This window comes from Conger conger, chromosome 4 (assembly GCF_963514075.1).
Source record: "Conger conger chromosome 4, fConCon1.1, whole genome shotgun sequence".
Classification (NCBI taxonomy): domain Eukaryota; kingdom Metazoa; phylum Chordata; class Actinopteri; order Anguilliformes; family Congridae; genus Conger; species Conger conger.
The window spans coordinates 26,052,801-26,074,053 of NC_083763.1; the positions used below are offsets into that span (position 1 = coordinate 26,052,801).

Genomic DNA, 21,253 nt, shown 5'->3' on the forward strand with positions numbered 1-21,253 from the left:
CTGTGTTTCTGGGGCACACAGGTCCCCACAGCCCATCTCACGGTGAGTCCCTCAAACAAACAACCTGAATAATTCAAAACCTTTCTTTGTTTGCCTGCCAGATTTTCCAGGGGAACTCCAACCCCACCGACGTGCAGGTGACTGACCTCCCCAAGCCCACGCTCGCCCGCTTTGTCCGGATCCGCCCCGTTTCCTGGGAGACTGGCATCGCCCTGCGCTTCGAGGTGTACGGCTGCAAAGTCTCCGGTGAGTCCCAGTGAGCCTTTGTTCTCCTCCTCTTCCTCACACGCAGCGTTGGGGTGGGTACTCCCAGCACTGAGCTCACGAAAACAATGGCCTTCTTCTGTTTTGTACCTGGCGCATTCTCACTGTTCTCATTTCACCTTTTATTGAGCATTGAAAGCAGTGAGGACAGCGCATCTATTCCTTGATGTATTCATCATTTGTTCTTCATTTGCTGTTTATTCATCAAAGGGTGTGTTTGCTTGGAGAGACGTGTGAGAATTCTGGGGAGCACTGCTCCGCTGGGTTCTCCGCACTGCTCCATTCCATTTTCATTAATGTGATGGATATTACATTTATATTACTGTACATTACTTTTATTTTTTTTTCATTTCTGTCTTAACATGAAAGCAAATGTTTTCTCCTAACCCTGGTGCCCTTAGAGAGAGCGGTTCCTGGAGCAGTTTTACATTATGAATGAGTGGCACATGAAGTTTATTACCTATTTATGTTACCTGATGTTTGGATGTAGTTCATTCAAAATGAATTGCGTTAATGACAGGGCCGCCTCAACGGCACTCCGGCTCAGACTGATTTACCAGCCATTCCCTCTTCCACATTTTTGGCAGCACAGCCCTGTCGCAGGGCTCAGATGATTTGTGTTGCCTTTCAACAGTTTTGTTTGTGTACACCCCTGTAATGAAAGGCTGAAGCACACTGCTGTGCTCTGTGCACAGTGTTTGTGCATGTATATGTATAAGTAATCACACATGTACACTCAGTGAGCACTTTATTAGGTAGAACTGTACACCAGCTTTGATAATGCAAATATCTAATCAGCCAATCGTGTGGCAGCAACTAAAGGCATAACAGCATGCACAGCTTCTCAGAAACGGCTTATCTCCTGGGATTTTCACACACAACAGTCTGGAGTTTGCAGAGAATGGTGTGAAAAACAAAAAACATCCAGTGAACAGCAGGTCTGCAGGCAAAAACGAGTTGTTAATGAGAGAGGTCAGAGGAGAAGGGCCAGACTGGTCAAAGTTGACAGGACGGTGACAGTAACGCAAATAACCACGGATTATAACAGCAGTATACAGAAGAGCAACTCTGTATACACAACCTGTCAGACCTCTAAGTGTATAGGCTACAGCAGCAGAAGACTTAATAAGTCTAAAAAATAAGTCTAATAAATACCTAATAAAGTGCTCACTGAGTGTGTTTATATGCTTGTGTGCGCGTTTGTGTGCGAGTGTGTTTATGTGTGTGCATGTGCAGCTAGCAGGGTGGTACAGAGAGACAGCTGGATGTTCCATATTTGGGAGATTGCTGGGTAGCGCTGCTCAGGACCCCTTGTGACATCATCAACCCACTACTGGCACTTTGCGGAGGCACAGCTGGCTGAAGCGTATTCCCGTCAATCAAAAGCCCCAGAGCACCTGCTGGTGGAAACAAAATGGCTGTTTTTTTCTGAGTGCTCCCATGCTGGGCATGCAGAGCTGTGCACAGTTCCAAGGTGGGGTGGAGCGTGGCTGCTGTTAGTCTGTGATCCTCCCAGGAAAACAGGCCTTTGTTTGAGCCCCTGGCATGCAGCAGTCAGTGGAGAGCAGCGTATACCTCGGAGCCTGAATGGAGTAAAGCCATGCCCTGCTGAAAGCCATGCCCAGCTCAAGCTAGGTTTTGAAACACCTGGTAGCTGGTTGACCAGCTTAAACCAGCTCCCAGCTTGACATGGTTTGACCAGCTCTAAGTATGTTTTGAAACAGCTCAGACGAGCTAACAGTATTTGCGGCTTGACCAGCTGATACCCATCTAGACCAGTTTATGACCAGCTTTACCAGCTCAATTTTCAAGTTGGTCAAGCTGGCGTAATTGTGTTTTACAGCTGAGGGAACATGTCTGAGGCTTCCAGACTACTGGTACCACTTTGAACATTCAGGGACAACTGCTTCTGGGCAGTCTCTCATCCTGACCAGTAACAGAGGATCCCGGTCTTCACATCCACAGGCTTCTAACTAGGCCTTTAAAAGCATAAAAAAGCATGACCGAATCAGAGATCAAGTTCAGAATGTTCTTGGCAGCCTCAGAAAGGGAAATGTCACGGGTCGGTGTGAGAGGGGGGGATCTAGAAAGATCGTCCGTTCCCTTGCGGCGCCAAACTAAAATGGCCACGGATTCCTGAGCTCTTGCGAGAGTGGGCGAAAAGCAGTTTTTCATTTCAGGACCATTTATTTGATGATAAGGATGAGAAACCGACAAAAAAAAACGCCGGGTCGTTCCTGGTGTACATTCAACACGGTCGTCTGTGCTTCGCATTATATACAGCTGGTGCTTCCAGGAGAACCTTTATTCCCTCCCCAGGAGGACATCATAAAGAGGGTATTACTTACTGAAGGCCGGGCTCTCACAGTCAGGTGATTAACTGCCCAGGGAGGAACCGTGTGGAAGCAGACGGTCTGTCTGTGTTTAACCACGGTGTCTCCCGGAGACCCTCCCTGCTTTACGAGACTGCCTGAAGGGCTTTCTTTCACTGGCAACCTGCAGCAGCCTCGAGAGCAGGTGAAGCGGCCTTTCAGGATCCGGCCAACGATTGGAGCAGGTCAGATGGTGGGGGGGGTGGGGGGTTCGGAGCCGCGACATGTCGCCGGGAGATGGAAGGAGGACCGGAGAAAGCAGAAAGGGGACAAATGAGGAAAGGGAGGCCTTTAATTAGATGCCTGGAGACTTAATGCCGCGGGCGGAAATTAAGCACGCGAGGGGTCAGGGAGACATTAATGGAGGCGTCCAGGGGGAGAGGAGATGAGGCGATGACGCCGCCGGCGCTCCCCAGCTCTCTCTCGCTCTCTCGGGTACACCGGTGATGTCACGGACGGGAAGCAGGTCGGAGGGCCGGGACCTGAGGCGGGGGAGATGCAGGCTGGCGGTGGCGGGATGTGAGACAGCGAGCCGCGTAGACGGTCGCCGTGTCGAGCTCATTACGCTCCCTCCCTACATGGCCGCTGCCTGTAGCAGGCCTGTCATGCGTTCAGTGCAGACATGAAACTCCGCCAGCGTGCAGGTGTATCTCATCTGGCTCGGCACACGTCCCACGGCTGGGATCTTGTCTGGTGTTCGGAGCGAGGCTGCCTCGGGAGCACTGTCACCTGTCCCTCCGGCAGGAGTGCTGCGGGTCCTTGTGAACACACCCAAGCGCACACACATAATGCAAAACTTTCTGTTTTATCATGTATGTGTTGTCTTTTAATGCATTTTATAATGGTGACTTTATAATTCACTAACTAACTAGCAAATAAATGAATGACGGTGATAATGATGAGGATGAATATTATTATTATTAGATGTTGTAGTAGCAGTAGTAGTAGTAGTAGTTATGGTAGTAGTAGGAGTAGTAGTCGTGTTAGTAGTTCTGGTGGTAGTAATAGTATCAGTTGTGGTAGTAGTAGGAGCAGTATTATTGTATTGTTGTCATTCTTGCCATTACCGTCATGATTTGGAGGCTGATATTTTGACATCCTCTCTCCTCCACAACACAGAGTACCCATGCTCAGGCATGCTGGGAATGGTCTCGGGCCTGATCTCCGACTCCCAGATCACAGCCTCCTCCCACACGGACCGGAGTTGGGTCCCGGAGAATGCCCGCCTGCTGACCAGCCGCTCGGGCTGGACCCTGTTGCCCCAGCCCCAGCCCTTCACCAACGAGTGGCTGCAGGTGGACCTGGGCGAAGAGAAGCTGGTGCGTGGCCTCATCATCCAGGGAGGGAAGCACCGTGAGAACAAGGTCTTCATGAAGAAGTTCAGGGTGGGCTACAGCAACAACGGCTCCCACTGGACCATGGTCCAGGACGCCAGCGGCAACAAGCCCAAGGTGAGCTAAGACAACCGCAAACCTCCCTGGAGTTAAAGAGGTGGCTAGATAGAAGTTGGAGAGGTATACCTGGAGGAGTTAGAGACAAGATATATAAAGAGTGGGAGCAGGGTTAGGAGTCAGATACTAGGAAAGGAGAAATTACCATGGTGGATTAGATACTGCACTTACAGAAAGAGAGGAGTCAGTGGTGAGCTATTCACTTCAGAAATGGAGGAGTCAGTGGCCTGATACTCAGTGCTTGAAGTGGGCCGGTACTCACCGGTACACTGAACCGGTGTTTCGTGCTTTGCAGTACCAGGACCTTTTGTTGTGTACCAGCACTTATTTTAAGCTCCCAGCTCTGTTCTCTGTCCCCGTCCAACCACACTAAAAGACTCTTATAGTGTGGTATTATTACCAGTGCTTGAAGTCAGCCAAAACAGTCTGGTATGGTGGAGCATACTTGTATGTTTTGCTCAGAGTTCCGTAGAGTACTGTTAAGATACAGACAGGAAGTGGTGTCAGGAGGGGGTTTTGAGTCTGACACTAGAGGCATAGAGATACCAGAGTTAGGGAGGAGTGCAAGGAGTCAGGCACCTGCAAAATTACAGAGAGAGGAGAAGAGTCAGAGAAGAAAAAGTTCACTAGAGTGCTCTGTCTTCTCATTTTAGCTAGGTCAGATCACATACTTAGCTTTGAAGCCACCGCTGAATGAAAATAGCCCCTTAAAAACAGATTACAGGGTTTTTTTCAGAGAAGAAGCTTTTTAACAAGTGCTATCACTAATTATAGTGAGCATATTACTCTTCAGCAGTGCTGCAGGATAATTTGAAGGAAAATAATGGCCATCGTGATAAATCGGCATTAGCAATTTATGTGTGAAGCCAAGGTACTTATTTAATTTCAGATATGCATTTGGAGATTTCAGTGAGTGTTACCAAGAATATGCTTAAGGTGCACCCAAGATGTTATAACCATTTCTGTGTAACCATGCGTCCACTGATGGTGGAGGTCACCTTAAAAATTGAAAGGTATTCGCCGCACAGGTATTGTGTGTGAGCACTGGAGCATTGAGAGGCCATTTTGGATAAAAGGCTTTGTGAATTCCCGCTGCCCTAAGTGGCTCCATTTAGGGCAACTTTTCTTAAAAGCTTATTCAGGCCCCTTGTTCAACTTCTTTTAAATTCCACTCGAGCTGTGCCTCCCTGGAAGTCACATTTTGCTCTGGAGCTAGAGAGGGGGTGACTGGGGCTGCAAGGAGGCTCCTGACACCCCACTGTATATCTCAAAAGCATCAGTCGACTCGGTACACTCCAGGCTCCTCCCGAGGTCTCCCAATTACAAACGGGCTGGGTAGGAACATCAATCTATACCAAATGACCTGATTCTTGATTTACGAAAGGGGCTGAACCTAGATTTGCCCCTGTCCTACATCCTATCTCTTTGCTGGAAGCCTGTTTTGTTCAAAGAGGGAGGAAGCTCACGTTCGCATCCCCTGGTCATTATTCCAGTCACACAGGTCCACTGTTGTGTTTTGTTACCAATTACCCAGAGAGGGTTTTTGTTTTCGACTGCAGCCCGGCTGAAGTGGAAAGCACTTGTGATGCCGCGCTCAAAGCGCCGCTCCTGTCTGATCTTCAGTATCCTGCCGCCACAGCCACCAGCACTGCATCCAGACGCCGGTATCACTCAAATGTCAGCCGGAGGACCCTGCTCATTGTTTCATCGCTTTTTTTGTCTTTTTCCAAAACTCCCCTTCTGTTTGTTCCGCTGGCTTTCCGAGGTGCTCCAGTAATAAGCTAGCCCCAAGGGCACCTTGCTTAGGAACAGATATCAGTCAGTCAGTTGACGGAAATGTCTCCTCCAATCCCCCCTCTCTCTTTCTCTCTCACTCACTCTCTTTCTCACTAACTCTTTCTCTCTCAATCTCTTTCTTCGCAGGTTTTCGAGGGGAACCTGAACTACGACACCCCGGAGTTGCGCACAATAGAGCCCCTGCTGACGCGCTATCTGCGGGTGTACCCAGAGAGGGCCACCACTGCTGGCATGGGCCTGAGGATGGAGCTCCTGGGCTGCCAGATTGAAGGTGAGCATCACCTCCCACAAGCCTTTCCCCTACCCTCAAACTGCCCACCATGGAAGTACGTGAGCTGAGAAGGTTCTAACTGACATTTTTCAAAAATAAGTTAATGTCATGAATATATGTTGTCTATATGGCACTAAATACATGTGTGAAGTTTTATACAAAAATACTGAACAGAACACAGATAGAACCTTCTAATTCTCAGCTCGCAACAAGGTTCATGAGGGGCATGATCAAAATGCAAACACTCATTACATTGCAGTTATTTAGCTGATGCTTGCAGTTGACTAAGCAAGGGCCCAACAACTGCATGGATCTTATCATGGCTACACCGGGGCTTGAACCACCAAACTTCCAGGTCTCAGTCATGCACCTTAGCCACTAGGCTGCAGGCTGCCACCACTCAGTAGTGTAACTGCCCCCACGCTACCTTAGATACCAGATCAGGAATGGTGAGTTATGGCACCCTCAGTTGGAGCTGGGTGGTACAGCAGGAAGACAGGAGATGAAGCTAATTTGAGCCAACGAGACAAGTTTGTGTGTGGGGCCGGTCAATGATGGCACTCTATAGTGACCCTATAGTGACATCAGGTCAAGACCCCTCATCACACAGATCCACTCCAATCTTCCTCGCCTTCCTCCCCGCCACTCACCGCCATGAAAGCTCAGCATAATGAAGGGAAGAAATGCAGTTCTGTAAAGGGGGAACATGTTTAGACAGGCCGATGTGAGTGGATTTGCATATCGGATTTCTGAAAAGGCTGCAGGATCTGGCCGTGTAAGCCGATGAATCCCGAGGGGGCTTTAGTCCAATGGTAATACTTGTTTTCACTGTTAATGTGAACATACTGGCAGTACCAGGCTGTCTGTGAGGGGAGTGTGCTAGGCTCCTCCAAGCATCTAAAGGTGAAGCCACATATTCTCCAATGTGGAGCGAATTTGTCAGGTGATTTTTCGCATGTTGGGATAGCTGATGATGCGAGGCAAGCTGGCGCAGCACGATGTGTAGATTGTCCCGTTTCCAGCCACAAAAGACCGACTTTGCGAGGCGGGAGTAATTCTAGAGAAACTTGTTGGAAGATAATTGGCCCTAAATCTGTGGTGTCTCCAATTGACTCATCAGATAGTGTACGTATAACCTCTGACCCCGTGTGCAACACATCAGTAATGCAGTCTATGTTGCAGGGACTTACCCCTCATTTCTGAGACACAACAAGCTTTGTTTTGTTTTTTTGTTTATTCCCACAAAGGCCGCTCAGGGGCCAGGAGACTTCATTATGGTTTCAACGTCAACAAAGTTACTCCCCGTTTGCCACTCCCCACCCCGCCCCGCCCGGTGGGCTGAGATGTGCCCACATCCAGCAGGGCATAATGACAGGACGCAGTGGCCCTAGCGCAGATCAGGGAGGGGAGAAGCTCGCCCCAAACTATTTTTAGGGCATCTGCTCCCTGATAAAAGCGCGTCTGTTAATAGCTCGGTAATGAAAACCAGGGGCATTCAGATTGGGAGGGAACGCATGTGTCACACCACACTACTGCTAAGCTTTGCTGGGCTCTACTGAATATATGTAACCCCTCTCTCTCTTTCGCTCTTTCTTTCTCCCGCCACCAGCGCCCACAGACCCACCCACCACGCCCGCGGCCTCCACCATCGTCCCAGACGAGTGCGACGATGAGCAGGCCAGCTGTCACAGCGGAACAGGTGATGAATACGACTATACCAATATGAATTCTGGGTGTTTGCCAGGTGATAACACCCAATGAGGCTGAGCCCCCTCATCCATCCCCTGGTTGCATGCATTCCACACTAACCTGAAAGGAGATGTTTGTGTGTGTGGTGTTCCAATTTATCAAACTGCATTCCCCGCCATTGTGCGCTACACACCCCTGGCATGTATTCCCCAAATCTCTACTCCCAACCCCAAAAAGAGTACCAAACTGTAACCCTGTTTGGGGTGTGAAAGTGCAGCATGACTCTGAGGCCCACATTATAACAGGTTTTCTGTGCTCTATGTTTAACAGGAGGAACCACTGTCGCAGAGACCACAGTGGAGGTGGACACTATCCCAGGTGAGAAAGAGAATTTTTCACAATGTAGGGGAAAGGGCATCTCTGTCTCTACCTCACCTGTCATACAGTGACCACATATTCTTTGCTCTTTTGGTAGATTTTTAGTGTCTATCATTTTCAATGGCTAGACTGTGGTCACTGAGCCTGTACTTGGTAAGGATCTGTCAATGCTTACTATCTCTGACAGTGGAGAGATAATCAGCCAATTTGTATTCTCTTTGTAGGGCCTGATAACATTCTACTTTGTGTTGTAACTTGGTTTCTATGTCCCATTGTCCCATGTTTGATGATTTGGTTGACTGTAATCCATGGTTGTCTAGCAGTGCTAGTCTGAAACTCATATATATTAGTGGTTACGGGGTTAGTTCGTTTCAAAACCAGCTGACCGAGGGGACTCTCTCTCTCTCTCTCTCGGTTTCTCTGACACTCCTTTATGATCTACACTGTTTTGCGTTTTCAGCATAATCACTAATCAGCTTGGTGCTACCCGCATGCTGATGAGGTCGCGCCCAGGCAGGGTGGAGAAGTGTGAGGATGGGGGAGGGGGCGGGTGGATGTGTTTGACCTTGGCTAATTGGGGGACATAGAGGCCTGAGAGCTCACAAGCTCATCAGTTCATCAACAGTCTCTTCATGCCGAAAGGGGCAATTCTGCATTTCCATCCCTTTCTAAAATATACATAGCCATTCAAAGCACATCAGACATATATTCAGACTGCCTGGTCTGACTCTTCCCTGCACACGCATATCGTAGTTTGCCATTTTTTTAAAGAAGAAATATCTTGAATTTGCTTGTTAATTTGCACGGGGAAGTTATTTTCTGTCTCCTTTTTTCTTTCTTTGTTAAACATGGCAGCAGTGCAGACTTGTGGTTCACGGTTGAATTCTTCCCTCTCTGTTCAATGAGCAAATACCTCAGAGCCTGCAGATAAAATTCCAGATTATTAAATGAACACTGGTATGTGTTCTCGCCTCCTTGCAGCACAAACATGCCCTTTCTGGAATAGCTGAGATTCAATATATCTTCCCGCTGGGTGTCCTGGGAGTTCCGTTCATTCCAATTTGATAGCAAAATGATGCTATTTGGCTGCCTCACATTTGTCCACAGCCATTGCTGTCCTCCGGGGGGAATTGCGTTGGGAAGAATGCAGCCCATTGCGTGGACCATTTCTATGGTTTTTTTCACAGCTCTGCTCATTAAAACGACCCTCTCTGTGGGCGGCTGTGAGGAAGGCCTTTCGCGCGGCATGTCATTTTTTTTCTTTTTGCTCCTTGTTAAATTAACGTCGAGTCTTACATATATGTATTAAGGGACATTAATTCAATCTACGCTTAGATGTTTGTAGGGTCTGCATTAATTCTGGAATGTTCTGCACCTAATTCTGTCAGGATTTCTCTCCCTTGTCTCATTTTTATTGTCTTTCTACTTCTGAGGCATTCAATTTAGGTACAGCGAGAGCGTGGGTAGCTCTCTGCTGCCATCTTGTGAATACAAGAAATAGTACACCAATAATTTTCCATCACTGGGGGCTTGAGATCACTTCTCCCAATACGACAGCTCTAATAAATGCCTCATTCATTTAGTTGAATAATAATAATGATAATGTAATGTGTTATGTAGCTGAAATTTTTTTTCCCAAAGTGACTTACAGTTGATTGGATTAAGGGACAATCCCACCTGGCAAAATGCATGGTTAAGGGCCTTGCTTAAAGGTACAATAGGTAATATCGGACTTCAACTACAGCAGCAACAAACACACTGAAACCACAACACTGTTTACCCCGCCCGTTTCCTGTGAATGCGCTGAAGTTGAAATGCCATTGGCTGTGGCAGTTTGAAGCAATTTTCAACCAATGAGCTTGAATTATTGTACAGCTATACAATATTTTGGTACAGAGTGCCGGCCCGTACCAACTGCATATTTTGAAACCTGAATCTAAGGACTATAAACACAGGTAGAGGGTAAGTCAACATGTCAGTGAGCCTTTTTCAATAATAGGAAGGGATTTACAATGGCCAATATTTGAACACAAAAATCTTAACTATTGTACCTTTAAGGCCCCAACAGCAGTGATGATTGTATCATGTCTACACCGGGGCTTGAACCACCAATCTTCTGTGTCCCAGTCATGTACCGTAGCTACTAGGCTACAAGCTACATGCTGCCCCAATTGAAGGACCCTATAACTTAGCCAAAGCCAAATATTAACAGACCTCTGTGTTTTTGCAGCATACCTGTGGTTTGCCTGTGACTTTGGTTGGGCCGAAGACCCCTCCTTCTGTGGCTGGACCTCAGAGAAGGACAGCAACTTCAAATGGCAGATCCAGTCTAGCGGGACCCCAACGCTCAACACAGGACCCAATATGGACCACAAAGGTGAGCCAGAGAGCCTTTTGACTGCTGAACTGGAGGACAAGTCCAGTGACCTGCCAATACTGATTATTATCCTACAGAAGGTTTTAAAAGTACTGATTTGTGTGTGTGTATGACAAAGGGAGTTCCATAATATCGTATGAGTTATGGCTCTTTTAGCTCTACCCTTCACGGGACATTACCGCAGTACTGTACCCAGAGATGAATGATTGTCCCGTGTTCTTCGATGTCAAGCAGAGGTTATTTAGTTTTACTCTTGTCTTTCCGCCTGCTTTAAATTCTTCATTGGTAGAGGCCAGAGCCCACATTACTCCCCTGTGTGCTCCCCCCCTACAGGTGGATCCGGGAACTTCATCTACACTCTGGCCACCGGCGCTCAGGAGAACGAGGTGGCCAGGCTGGTGAGCCCGCAGGTTACCACCATGGACGCAGACCTCTGCGTCTCCTTCTGGTACCACATGTTCGGCTCCCACATCGGCACCCTGCACATCAAACAACGCAAGGAGACGGCCGACGGCATGGCCGACATCCTGCTCTGGACCGTCAGCGGGCACCAGGGCAACCGCTGGAGGGAGGGCCGGGTGCGGGTGCCCCCCTCCAGTAAACCCTATCAGGTACTAATAAACAGTGGTGGGGCAGGGTGGGCTGTCATATGACTAGGATATGTGTGTGTGCAATTATGTGCTGTGTAAGACTGTTGCTGAGGTTGAATGTGCAGTTTCAGCTGGGTGTGACTGAGAGGTTTTGTTGTCACAGTTCCACTGATGAAAACAAAGATAAGTCAATCTCAACAAGTATTTTAGTCTTATATTTAAAATGAAATTCTTATTTTTGTACTTCTTTTGCTAAATAAGACAAAATTATTGCCAGTGAGGTGAGACAGTTTTGACTCAGATTTGCCAATGGGGTATGAAAATATAACTTGTCTAGCAAACACTACATTAAAACAAGCTAATATTTCTATTTGAGAAAAAATAAGATGTTCAGTCTCATCACATACAAGAAAAGACTTGTAGGGTTTACAGTTACCAAGTGATTGTGCTACATAATGAGAATGTACACAATCTGACAGCTACTGAACTTTTTGCATGTTACTCAGAAACTGAGTGTATAGTCTGATAGTTCCTGAGTTAAGTTATCCATACAGTCTGACTGCGTTATAACAGACTGTGAATAGTGCATTAGCTTGGTGGTGGTGCGCATATCCTGTTGTGAAAATACAGTGTAAGTATAAGAGTACATATTCTGACTGTCAGTGAAGCCTTGTGCATACAGTCTGGATTGTGTTACTGCCCAATGCTTGCATTGTGTGACTGTGCCACAGTGTGTAATTTTGGCTATAGTGTTTATGCCATGGTCTTCAGTCTGTGTTCTTGCCCATTCCTCCAGGTGCTGATTGAAGGGGTGGTGGAGAGAAAGAGCTGGGGTGACATCGCCGTGGATGATATTAAGATCCTGGACGGCCTCAACATGGCCGACTGCAAAGGTGAGCACAGCATCTTCCTGGCTTTCCCTAAACCCCACTTTGGTACAGCACGGAGCTCATAGACTGTGATAGAAATAAAGAGCTAAAGACGGAAACTCAATCCACGTTGATTATTTATTCAGAGACGTGTTTACTGTATCCTTATTCAAAAACGTTTTCTCCCGCTGGCCCTCAGATCCCGATGTTCCGACCGAGTCAGTGGAACCAGAGGAAGACTTCAATGAAATCAGTATGTCATTCTGTTCATCTTGCATATCTTGTCTTAATTATTCATACATCTCCCAGTACTTAGCTTTTTTTACATTTCACACAGTAAACCACTCATTTATGCAGCTGGAGTGTTTGGGGAAACTAGGTACTGTGCTGAAGAGAACTTGTCCCAAGGTCTAGTAGTGTAAACATCATTAGGGACAGCACTTTGGACTTTCAGAATGTAAATATTGGTATATGCACATGAGTAAGGCAGACAGAATCAATAATGAGTGTAGTTCATTGATCTTTGCTGTATTAGAGGTTTAACTCAAAAAGACTGTGTCTTAATTTGGTGTTCAATAATGCTTCACTGGATAAACCTACATTTCTTCAGGTTACTTCAGGAACTGTCATTCGCACGTTGATAAAAACGTACTTAGATTGCCAAGACTTGAAATTATAACGTAAAAATGACTGATTTCCTCAATTTACCTTGAAACCACTGGTTTTACGTGCCAAGAAAATGTCTTTGTATTTATGTCATAAGTTTTACTAGATCAGTTTCTGCACAAAGCACAATCCAAACCACATCATTACCATGAGGTGAACTTGACATGCAAGACAAACTTCATTTTTTGAATATTTTTCACTGCCTCAGTTAGAATTCTTATGTTTAAAAATTGCTCAATAACTTTAAAGAAAGTATTCCTCAGTTACTGTAAACTATTTAGGCCTCTGAATATGCATCTTTGAGATTGAGATCAATGCATTGATTAGATTTTATAAACATATCTGAAATTCTATGAATTTCATATTGAAAATTGTGGCAAAATATTAATATTACAAAACTGGTAATATATGATCTGCAATGACCTATACTAATTATCTACCACCCCAGATACTGCCATCACATCACACTTCATCTTTGATTGTGGGATTAACAGTTCCTGATTCACTTAATACAGTTGGATATGAACACCACTGGACAACTCATCTATCCTTCAAAACTCTGGCATGTCAGTCACGGACAGTACAAGTGATAGGGAGTTCATATTTGGGAAGGCAGAATCAATGCTTGTGTTGATTGTATTGTGAGAAAGTAATACCCGCACACCACTGTTAATGTTATTAAATTTATTAAAGTGACCAAGACAAGTTTCTACCAGTTTGGTCTTCGTCGTGTAAGGCACATCATCAGGCATTAACCTGATGAAGACCAAACTGGTCTAAACATTGTCTTGGTCACTTTAATAAATATAACACCAGGGAACATTAACAGCTGTGTGCTAGTATTCATTTTTAACTTTGAGTTCTTCTTTTTTTACCTAGCACCTGAGCTAAATACTAAACACTTACCTCTATTATTTTATTTTTTGATTGCATTGCCTGACTTTCAATCTCCTTTTAACCCCGCAGTAGTGGACATCACCGACTTCCCCGACGTTGTGAAAAACAACGAGATTCGCGGAGCGGGGAACATGCTGAAGACCCTGGACCCCATCCTCATCACCATCATCGCCATGAGCGCCCTGGGAGTGTTCCTGGGGGCCATCTGCGGGGTGGTCCTCTACTGTGCCTGCTCTCACAGCAGCATGTCGGACAGGAACTTATCGGCGTTGGAGAACTATAACTTCGAGCTGGTGGACGGAGTCAAGCTAAAGAAAGATAATAAACTCACCACACAGAATTCGTATTCAGAGGCATGAGTACAGGGCTGGACAAGACCTCTGGGGCCGGTAGCAAGGGCAAACAGGACTGCCAGTAGCCTTTTTGAAAAAATGAGAAAGAAAAAGCAGATTCGGTGTGAGAGGTGGTGACTGAGCCGTGATTTTCTCAGGAGCTGCAGTGAAAGACACCTACCAGTAGGGGGACACTGTGTATAAAACTGAAGAGAAAATATATGTACAGTTAGATGATTATTTTAATTTTTTCACTTTACGTTCTGAATGTTGTTTTTTCGTTTGTTGTTAATCCTTATCAATCAGATGCTGGTGTTGAGACCAATTAAGATAATGTCTAAAATATTTATCATTTCTCTGGAAGGAAAATCTTTTATTTTTTGATTTCAAAGCCATTATTTTTGTGTAGAAGGAGAAGTGTCAAACCCCCAAATTAACCATACTGACAAATATGTAGTATTGCCCCCTTCAACCACTCCCCTCAGCTTCCTATTGGACATTCTATGTGTAACCCCCACCCACCCCTTGAGGGTCCTGTGACTTTTCCCCCACCCTCGATCCTGGTATGGTTTCCGACAGTGCCTTTAGGACATCTTTGTTGGCTTTGTTTGTTGATTTTGGATTTTCTAATTTTGCTAGCGCTGGAACAATAACAAAAGGACATCAGCTGGTTCAGTCTGCAAAACAAGAGTTCCACCTTCACCGCTTTTTGTCAAGACCCACATATTGTACATAACCTTTTAATATATTTTAATGCCCTTTTTAAAAAAAAAAAGAAAAAACAGAAAGAAACTATTGAGCAACAGGCTGCAGTATCCCTTTTTGTGGGTTGTGTGCTGTAAATACAATCGTCTGGCTGTTTTTCTGTGAAAGGTGACTAAGTGTGTCGGTGTCCATTCTATCTCTCGATGACGGGCGTGTACCTTGAAGCCCGCTGATCTCGTGGTGGGCGGAGCCTTCTGACTGACTAATCGATGGCCTCCATCGCCATGATTGCTACGGCTGCTACGGTTGAATTGCGTGTGGCTAGCGCAAGAGAGGCTAAGTGTGGTCCTGCAGCATTCGCCTTTATCGTAATGATCGTTGTACAATGGAACGTTTCAATCACCGCCTGTGAGCTCCAACCTCATCCGTGTGAAACATTGTGATGCCACTGTACTGAATAAGCTTGTGTTGGTTGAAAAGGAACTGAATGTGGTGCTTCTGCATTAGTTTGTACTGTACGTGTTCCTGTGGCACTGTTAGGTTATATTGGGACTGAAAACTCACATGAATCTCTCCCTCTCTCTTGCCTCATGCTTCATTGTGTCATAGCTTTCTATCTCCCCCAGTCAAGTGTGTTAACATGATGATAAATTGATGTGTTGGTCCGCTGCACTGAGCCACTATCAGATGTGGGTTGTGTCTGCCAGCTAACCCCTGAAAGTAATCACAGCGCCGCATTGGTTGTGGCGTAAATCATAGGCTAGCACCTTCCTGACATCTCTGTCCTGTCCAGACTGCTCTGAGAAGCACTGCCTTTAAAATGGGTGTAGCCTCAACGCACACACTGTTGGTCCTTTGCTGTCTAACCTCATTTTAAACAGTGTGGAGTGGGGAGAGCCAATCAAAGAGGGAAGAACTCCTATTTTCTGTAGCACCAGTTTGTCTTCTGCGCAGAGCCCATATATTACTCGGTTAAGAAACTCTAGGGTGCTCGATGTAAAGGGTCTAACGCCACAGCTGACGGATTGTTCATGCAATGTTGGGTCTCGCATGAACCCACCGGTGGGCACAGACAAGATGCACAGAAGCAGTGCTTGTTTTTAGCCTAGCTGGCTAGCGCATCTTGAGGACCCCGCTCATTGTCTTTACCAAAGGTCCTGTTTCCTCTCATTATGATGTTCGTTCACTGCAACATTGTGGCTGGATCACACAGGAGCTCAGTACGTGCTGTTCGAGACGAGACACACAAGAGCGACCCGACAAAAGGAGCCAGTCGATAATCAGGGACAGTGCTTAAAGACGTCATTCTGGGCTTTGCTTCTGTGTTTATTCCTGCGAAAGAAAATCTGTACAGTGGACTGAATGTGTTTGAGCCACTCGAAAGCCCATGGAAAAACTCCAGCCGACAGTGACATATCCAAGCCATGGGCAAGCAGGCGGAATAATCGTTGTACGAAAAGGGCAACCCAAGGCCATAAAGTGTCTGAGACACAAGCGGCCATCACTGATCAAGGCACAGAACCAGAGGTGTGATGTCGTTCACACCCGAAAAATGAGATTCCGGTGAATTTCCGTTGTTATGTTGTGTGTCGTTGTTAATACATTTTTCTGTTTTGGTTTATGTTTTTTGTGTTTTGTTTTCTTTCCAACAATACTCACTGCTGAACGATATATGAATCTGAATATGCCTACAAAGAAGGCCCATGCGACTGGTTCAGTCTGATAGCTAGAGGAAAAGGATACTGTAGCGTGAAAAGAAAAAAATGTTGCACTGATAAATATATTTAAAAGGTTTATGTGTTTATAATATTAGTTTGTAAAAAAATAATAATAATTAAAAAATACAGTGTTACATTTCTTTTTCTTTTTATGGTTTCAGATTATGTGATATAAGTCTGAAATGTACAATTAACGAGATGTTTTCATTATTGAAAAAGGTAAGCAAATTTCCTATAGTAATGTTTCCATTTAACTGGTATATTATTGCTTCGTTTTTGTACCGTCATAAAAATTTTGTGCTGATTTTTTTTACAAAAAAAGTTTTTATTTTCAATACTGCTTCTGTAATTTGCTGTTGTAGGAAAAAAAGATAAATAAACAGCAAGGCCTTAAAAATTTAAATAATGTTTGTACTCTGACACCCAAGATCTGTCTCAACAATTCATCTGTTTCTGTTCTAAACATGACTGATCTATGACTACTACATTCCAAAGATTCAGCTCAAATAAATGTTTTGTTAAGACATTTTTGATGTTTTATTATTTTGCATTATTTATACTCTGCTTTGGAGTATGTAAGCATAAGTATGTAAAGTGATTAGGAATAAGGGCAGTTTGAAGGCAATTCAAGTTGAATTTGCAGCACACCTTGTTTTTACCCTGATAGGGGTTTCAACCAAAGATGTAGCTGCTTCCCTCTTTTTATGTAAAAAAAAAAAGTAACAATTAGCAATAACACTCATTCAAATGTTTGGATACAGAAGTTCCCTGGCAAAGTTGACAATATGTTTTTCTGTCCCTCAACAGCCAGGGCTATCAGAGGAACCATTTATTTCGCCTAATTTAGCAAAATGTTGTGGTTGTAGCTTTCCCAAATAAGGAAAATGAAACTGCATTCATGAATTCATGCATATCTGTAAAACATCCTCTGGTGCAAGGACTTGTGGAAAACCTTTTGTGGATGACACAAAAACATTAATAGAAAAACAAGAATAACCCATCCAACTTGTGAAAAGGACTTCAACAGACGATCAACAGAAATGGCTGATTTACAACCCACCGTTATGTATATGGGTCCAGTCCATAATAGTGTCTCAACAGGGACATTTCAGACAAGTAATTACTTTTCCTGGTTCTGCAAGAGTTAAGAAAGCAACTAAAAACTAAGAAATATTCATTTACAGGTTCTGCAATAGATATTCAGATAGTAGCTATTGTTTTTATGTTTTAAATAGCCCAGCCTATACTTTCATATAAATTATGCATCTGTTGCAAGGTATAGCATCTGTCTGTCATTTTTAAAAAGAAATGCTTAGCTAGTGCTGATAAAGAATGTGGAAAGAAGCCATTCTAAAATGTAAATGGTGCAGATGTGCTGGAGTGATGTAAATGGTAAATGGTTGGAATTTATGTAGCGCCTTTATCCAAAGCGCTGTACAATTGATGCTTCTCATTCACCGATTCATACACACACTCACACCAATGGCGATTGGCTGCCATGCAAGGCACCAATCCACTCGTCAGGAGCATTTAGGGGTTAGGTGTCTTGCTCAGGGACACTTCGACACAGCCCACTTTTACAACATGATATGATAATATATCAGTATAATGATAGTGCATTAAGTATTCTTTAAGCCAAGACTTCTGTTTTGACAAGGATAACAAAGCTTTAATCCTGAGACTCATTACTGTGAAAATTATTCTTTGACTAAATAATCCATTACGTACCCATCACGGCCAACAATCATTTGCAAATTAATCATTGTTGATTCTATCCACAGCATATTTCTTCGTAGGGACTATTTTCTATATTTTATTGTTTTTAAGCATGTAGCGTGCAGCACATTTATATTCAGAGGGATATGAATCTGAACACACAGTAAAAGGCCGGTGTTAATTTAACTGTAACAGAGTGCATGAGTCCAATAGCGACCATGTGTACTATTTAAGAGTTAATTTAGCACTGATCCATACAGACCCAGTCCTTACCTAAGAATGGTTGGGTATAAAAGCGCCCCTTTCAAAATTCTAACGGTGCTGTTTTTTGTGTCATCACAACTAAACCTGTTTTGAGTGGGCAATATGGACAACAGCACAAGGGTGTCTTTGGTTAAATGGAGAGGTACACTAGCAGTCACACACCAGTCAGGCAGTTATGTCACAGTCATTGGAACTTGTGTTGCTATAAAGCCACTTTGAATTTTACTGGCTCAACTACTTTTCCACCACATCTGGCTACAGCTTCATGTCTCGTACATATTGACATATTGATCATGTGCAGCACCTGACATATAGATCTCAGATGCACTGATGCTTTCGTTGAGGGTACAATGTTCCAAACACTGTTGAAACTTTGTACCCACTAGGAATGCACATATTTTGTAAGCTACTCTGGATAATTGCATCTTCTAAATTGCCAATCTAATGCAATGTATGTAAATCTTTGCTCTGGATAAAAACAGCAGGAAAAAGAGGTTCATTCGAACAATAAAGTCTCGCATAATAAACTGGGACTAACAATAGCGGTCTCTGGAGAATCCCTACTGCCATTTGTTTGTTGTGCTGTATAAAGGTAATTGTGTAATCTGTTGAAGTGCATTTGACTGTCTTTGAACGCTCTGCGTTTGCGCGCCCGTGGGGACAGGCTAGGCTAGCCCCGCGCGTGTGTGCAGAGGATCCCGCTGAGGCTCGTACGACACCAGCTGCGCCATCCCAGGTGGCTGCCTCGGATACCACGGAAACCAGATACGGGCATTGGCCCGTGAATCACATCCAGGTGCAGTCAATCAAAAGCGTCTTTGGGGCAGGAGCTACAGCTTGGGACGCAGTGTTTGATGGCTATATTTAAACCACGGGAGAGTTACGCCGCGGTGACAATCTATTATGATTCTATTTTATCCATTCCAGAGCTACAGCACGGCAGCGATTTTTTAATGAGGCATTTAATGTATGCAGGGTATAACATGGTAACGATGTTGCACAGTTATAAATATACACTGTGTTGCAGCTATATTCAATCCAATGCAGTGCACAGCATATCATGGCTATATTTAATGTACTTCAATTGAGACATAAATGTTGATAATTTATGTCTGTGCTATCCATAAAGCGTAAATGCCTGTCTCTCCTTCAGATTCTCGACATAAATCACACTAATTTTGAATTGAATTTTGAATGAATGGCAAATTTACCAAGTAGTCAATTTTCAGAAGGACCCAATCAGGCATGAACCATCAAAAAATAAATACTATCATTACAGAAAATATATTTCTGCATTTTGTGTGGAGAGTAGTAAAATGAAGTTTCTGAAGTTTCTGTTTTTTAAACATTTATCACGTCATTCAAAGCATTTAACACTCAATTCTTAGCCACTTGCCCCCATATTTACAAAAGAAAGTTAAACATGTTTATGTTATATCTACGTTTAGGCAGACATACTGGATTTAAAAAATAAATAAATAAATTGCAGCGAAGCAAAATTAACAAATGAATATTCTGACCCCATCGTTTATCTTGTCTTGGGCATTGTCATTGGGCGAAAGGCAGGAATACACCCTGGACAGGTCACCAGTCCATCACAGGGCACACACACCATTCACTCACACACTCATACCTACAGGCAATTTAGACTCTCTAATCAGCCTAACCTGCATGTCTTTGGACTGTGGGAGGAAACCGGAGTACTCGGAGGAAACCCACGCAAACACAGGGAGAACATGCAAACAGAGAGGCCCCGGCCGACCGGGATTTGAGCCCAGGACCTCCTTGCTGTGAGGCGGCAGTGCTACCCACTGCGCCATCGGTGCCGCCAGTATGTCAAATCAAAGTTTCAAATGAGATTTTATGTACGTATGTAGCACATTTTACAGAGATCATGCTTCATGGTAAACCCTGGCCTAAACCCACAGGTCTCTGAAGTAACTCAACATATCAAAGCCCAGCTGTGCTGGCTTATCAAAAAGTACTGTATGATTTTGACACAGATAAAACATTTCTCAATAATGAAAACTAGACATTCTGAAAAAAGGAGTAAGAATTAGACGGATAGCTGAAAGGACCGTTTCATATGCTTTTAATTGTGTAAATGTAATTTTAAGGATGGGAAAGGAAACAAACTAATGTAATGGTTCATAGTTCTGCAAGACTCGAGTCACAGTTTTGTTTACTTATATATGCAAGCGTCTAGCTCCGTCAACCACACTTTTATGCTAATTATGTTGTGCAAGTGTCTCAGCTCTCAGATAACATTGACAAAAGGGCTCCTGCACAGCATTTCTGAATATTTAAAAAATAATAATAATAAATCACCCGACCAGATCCATCAACATACTCACTGGTGCAGCAGCACTCATAAGCAGCTTATGAGAGCTCCTACAATATGACAGATGAAACAGTAAATCACTTCATCCTGATACTTATAAGCAGTTGAGTCTGAGTAGGTTCTTCTTCTATGACAGGGATGCTCAAATCTAACCCTGGGGGCTAACATCACCGCTGGTTTTCTTTTCTACCTGATAGTTAATTTATCAATTAATGCCACTAATTGGCCAGAGATTTGAGTCACCTGGCATCCCAGATTTAGAAAAGTCCTGATGAGAAGGGGAGAATGAGAAGCAGCAGTACTGCTGGTGTTGAATTTGAGTGTCCCTGCTCTATGGTAATGATTTTAATCACCCTGATAATAGCCATGAAGAGACCGCTTGACTACAAAAGGAAACTTTGCAGGTACTTCAATTATATTGATGGGTCCCACAGGCAATTGGGATCCCCCTACAGGCCTGCTTTGTAGATACTCTAAATACCCCTGTAAAGCACAAGAGGCATTGATGTACAAAGAGCAGTCTCAAGCCTCTAAACCGAAAGGATTACTTAATAAA

At 44.3% G+C, this 21,253-nt stretch overlaps 1 protein-coding gene across 1 annotated transcript in view; it reads left to right on the top strand.

Moving 5' to 3' along the window:
* nrp1a (neuropilin 1a) overlaps positions 1 to 16,900 on the top strand; it is a 61,533-nt gene extending 44,633 nt beyond the window's left edge. Inside the window, exons 9-18 of the mRNA XM_061239553.1 lie at positions 102 to 246; positions 3,756 to 4,087; positions 6,011 to 6,155; positions 7,765 to 7,854; positions 8,175 to 8,222; positions 10,453 to 10,599; positions 10,933 to 11,210; positions 11,986 to 12,082; positions 12,258 to 12,311; positions 13,691 to 16,900. Of these exons, the coding sequence (XP_061095537.1) occupies positions 102 to 246; positions 3,756 to 4,087; positions 6,011 to 6,155; positions 7,765 to 7,854; positions 8,175 to 8,222; positions 10,453 to 10,599; positions 10,933 to 11,210; positions 11,986 to 12,082; positions 12,258 to 12,311; positions 13,691 to 13,980 (1,626 nt within the window). The 3' untranslated portion in view covers positions 13,981 to 16,900. The remainder of the gene's footprint in view (positions 1 to 101; positions 247 to 3,755; positions 4,088 to 6,010; positions 6,156 to 7,764; positions 7,855 to 8,174; positions 8,223 to 10,452; positions 10,600 to 10,932; positions 11,211 to 11,985; positions 12,083 to 12,257; positions 12,312 to 13,690) is intronic.
* The last annotated feature ends 4,353 nt before the right edge of the window (positions 16,901 to 21,253 follow it).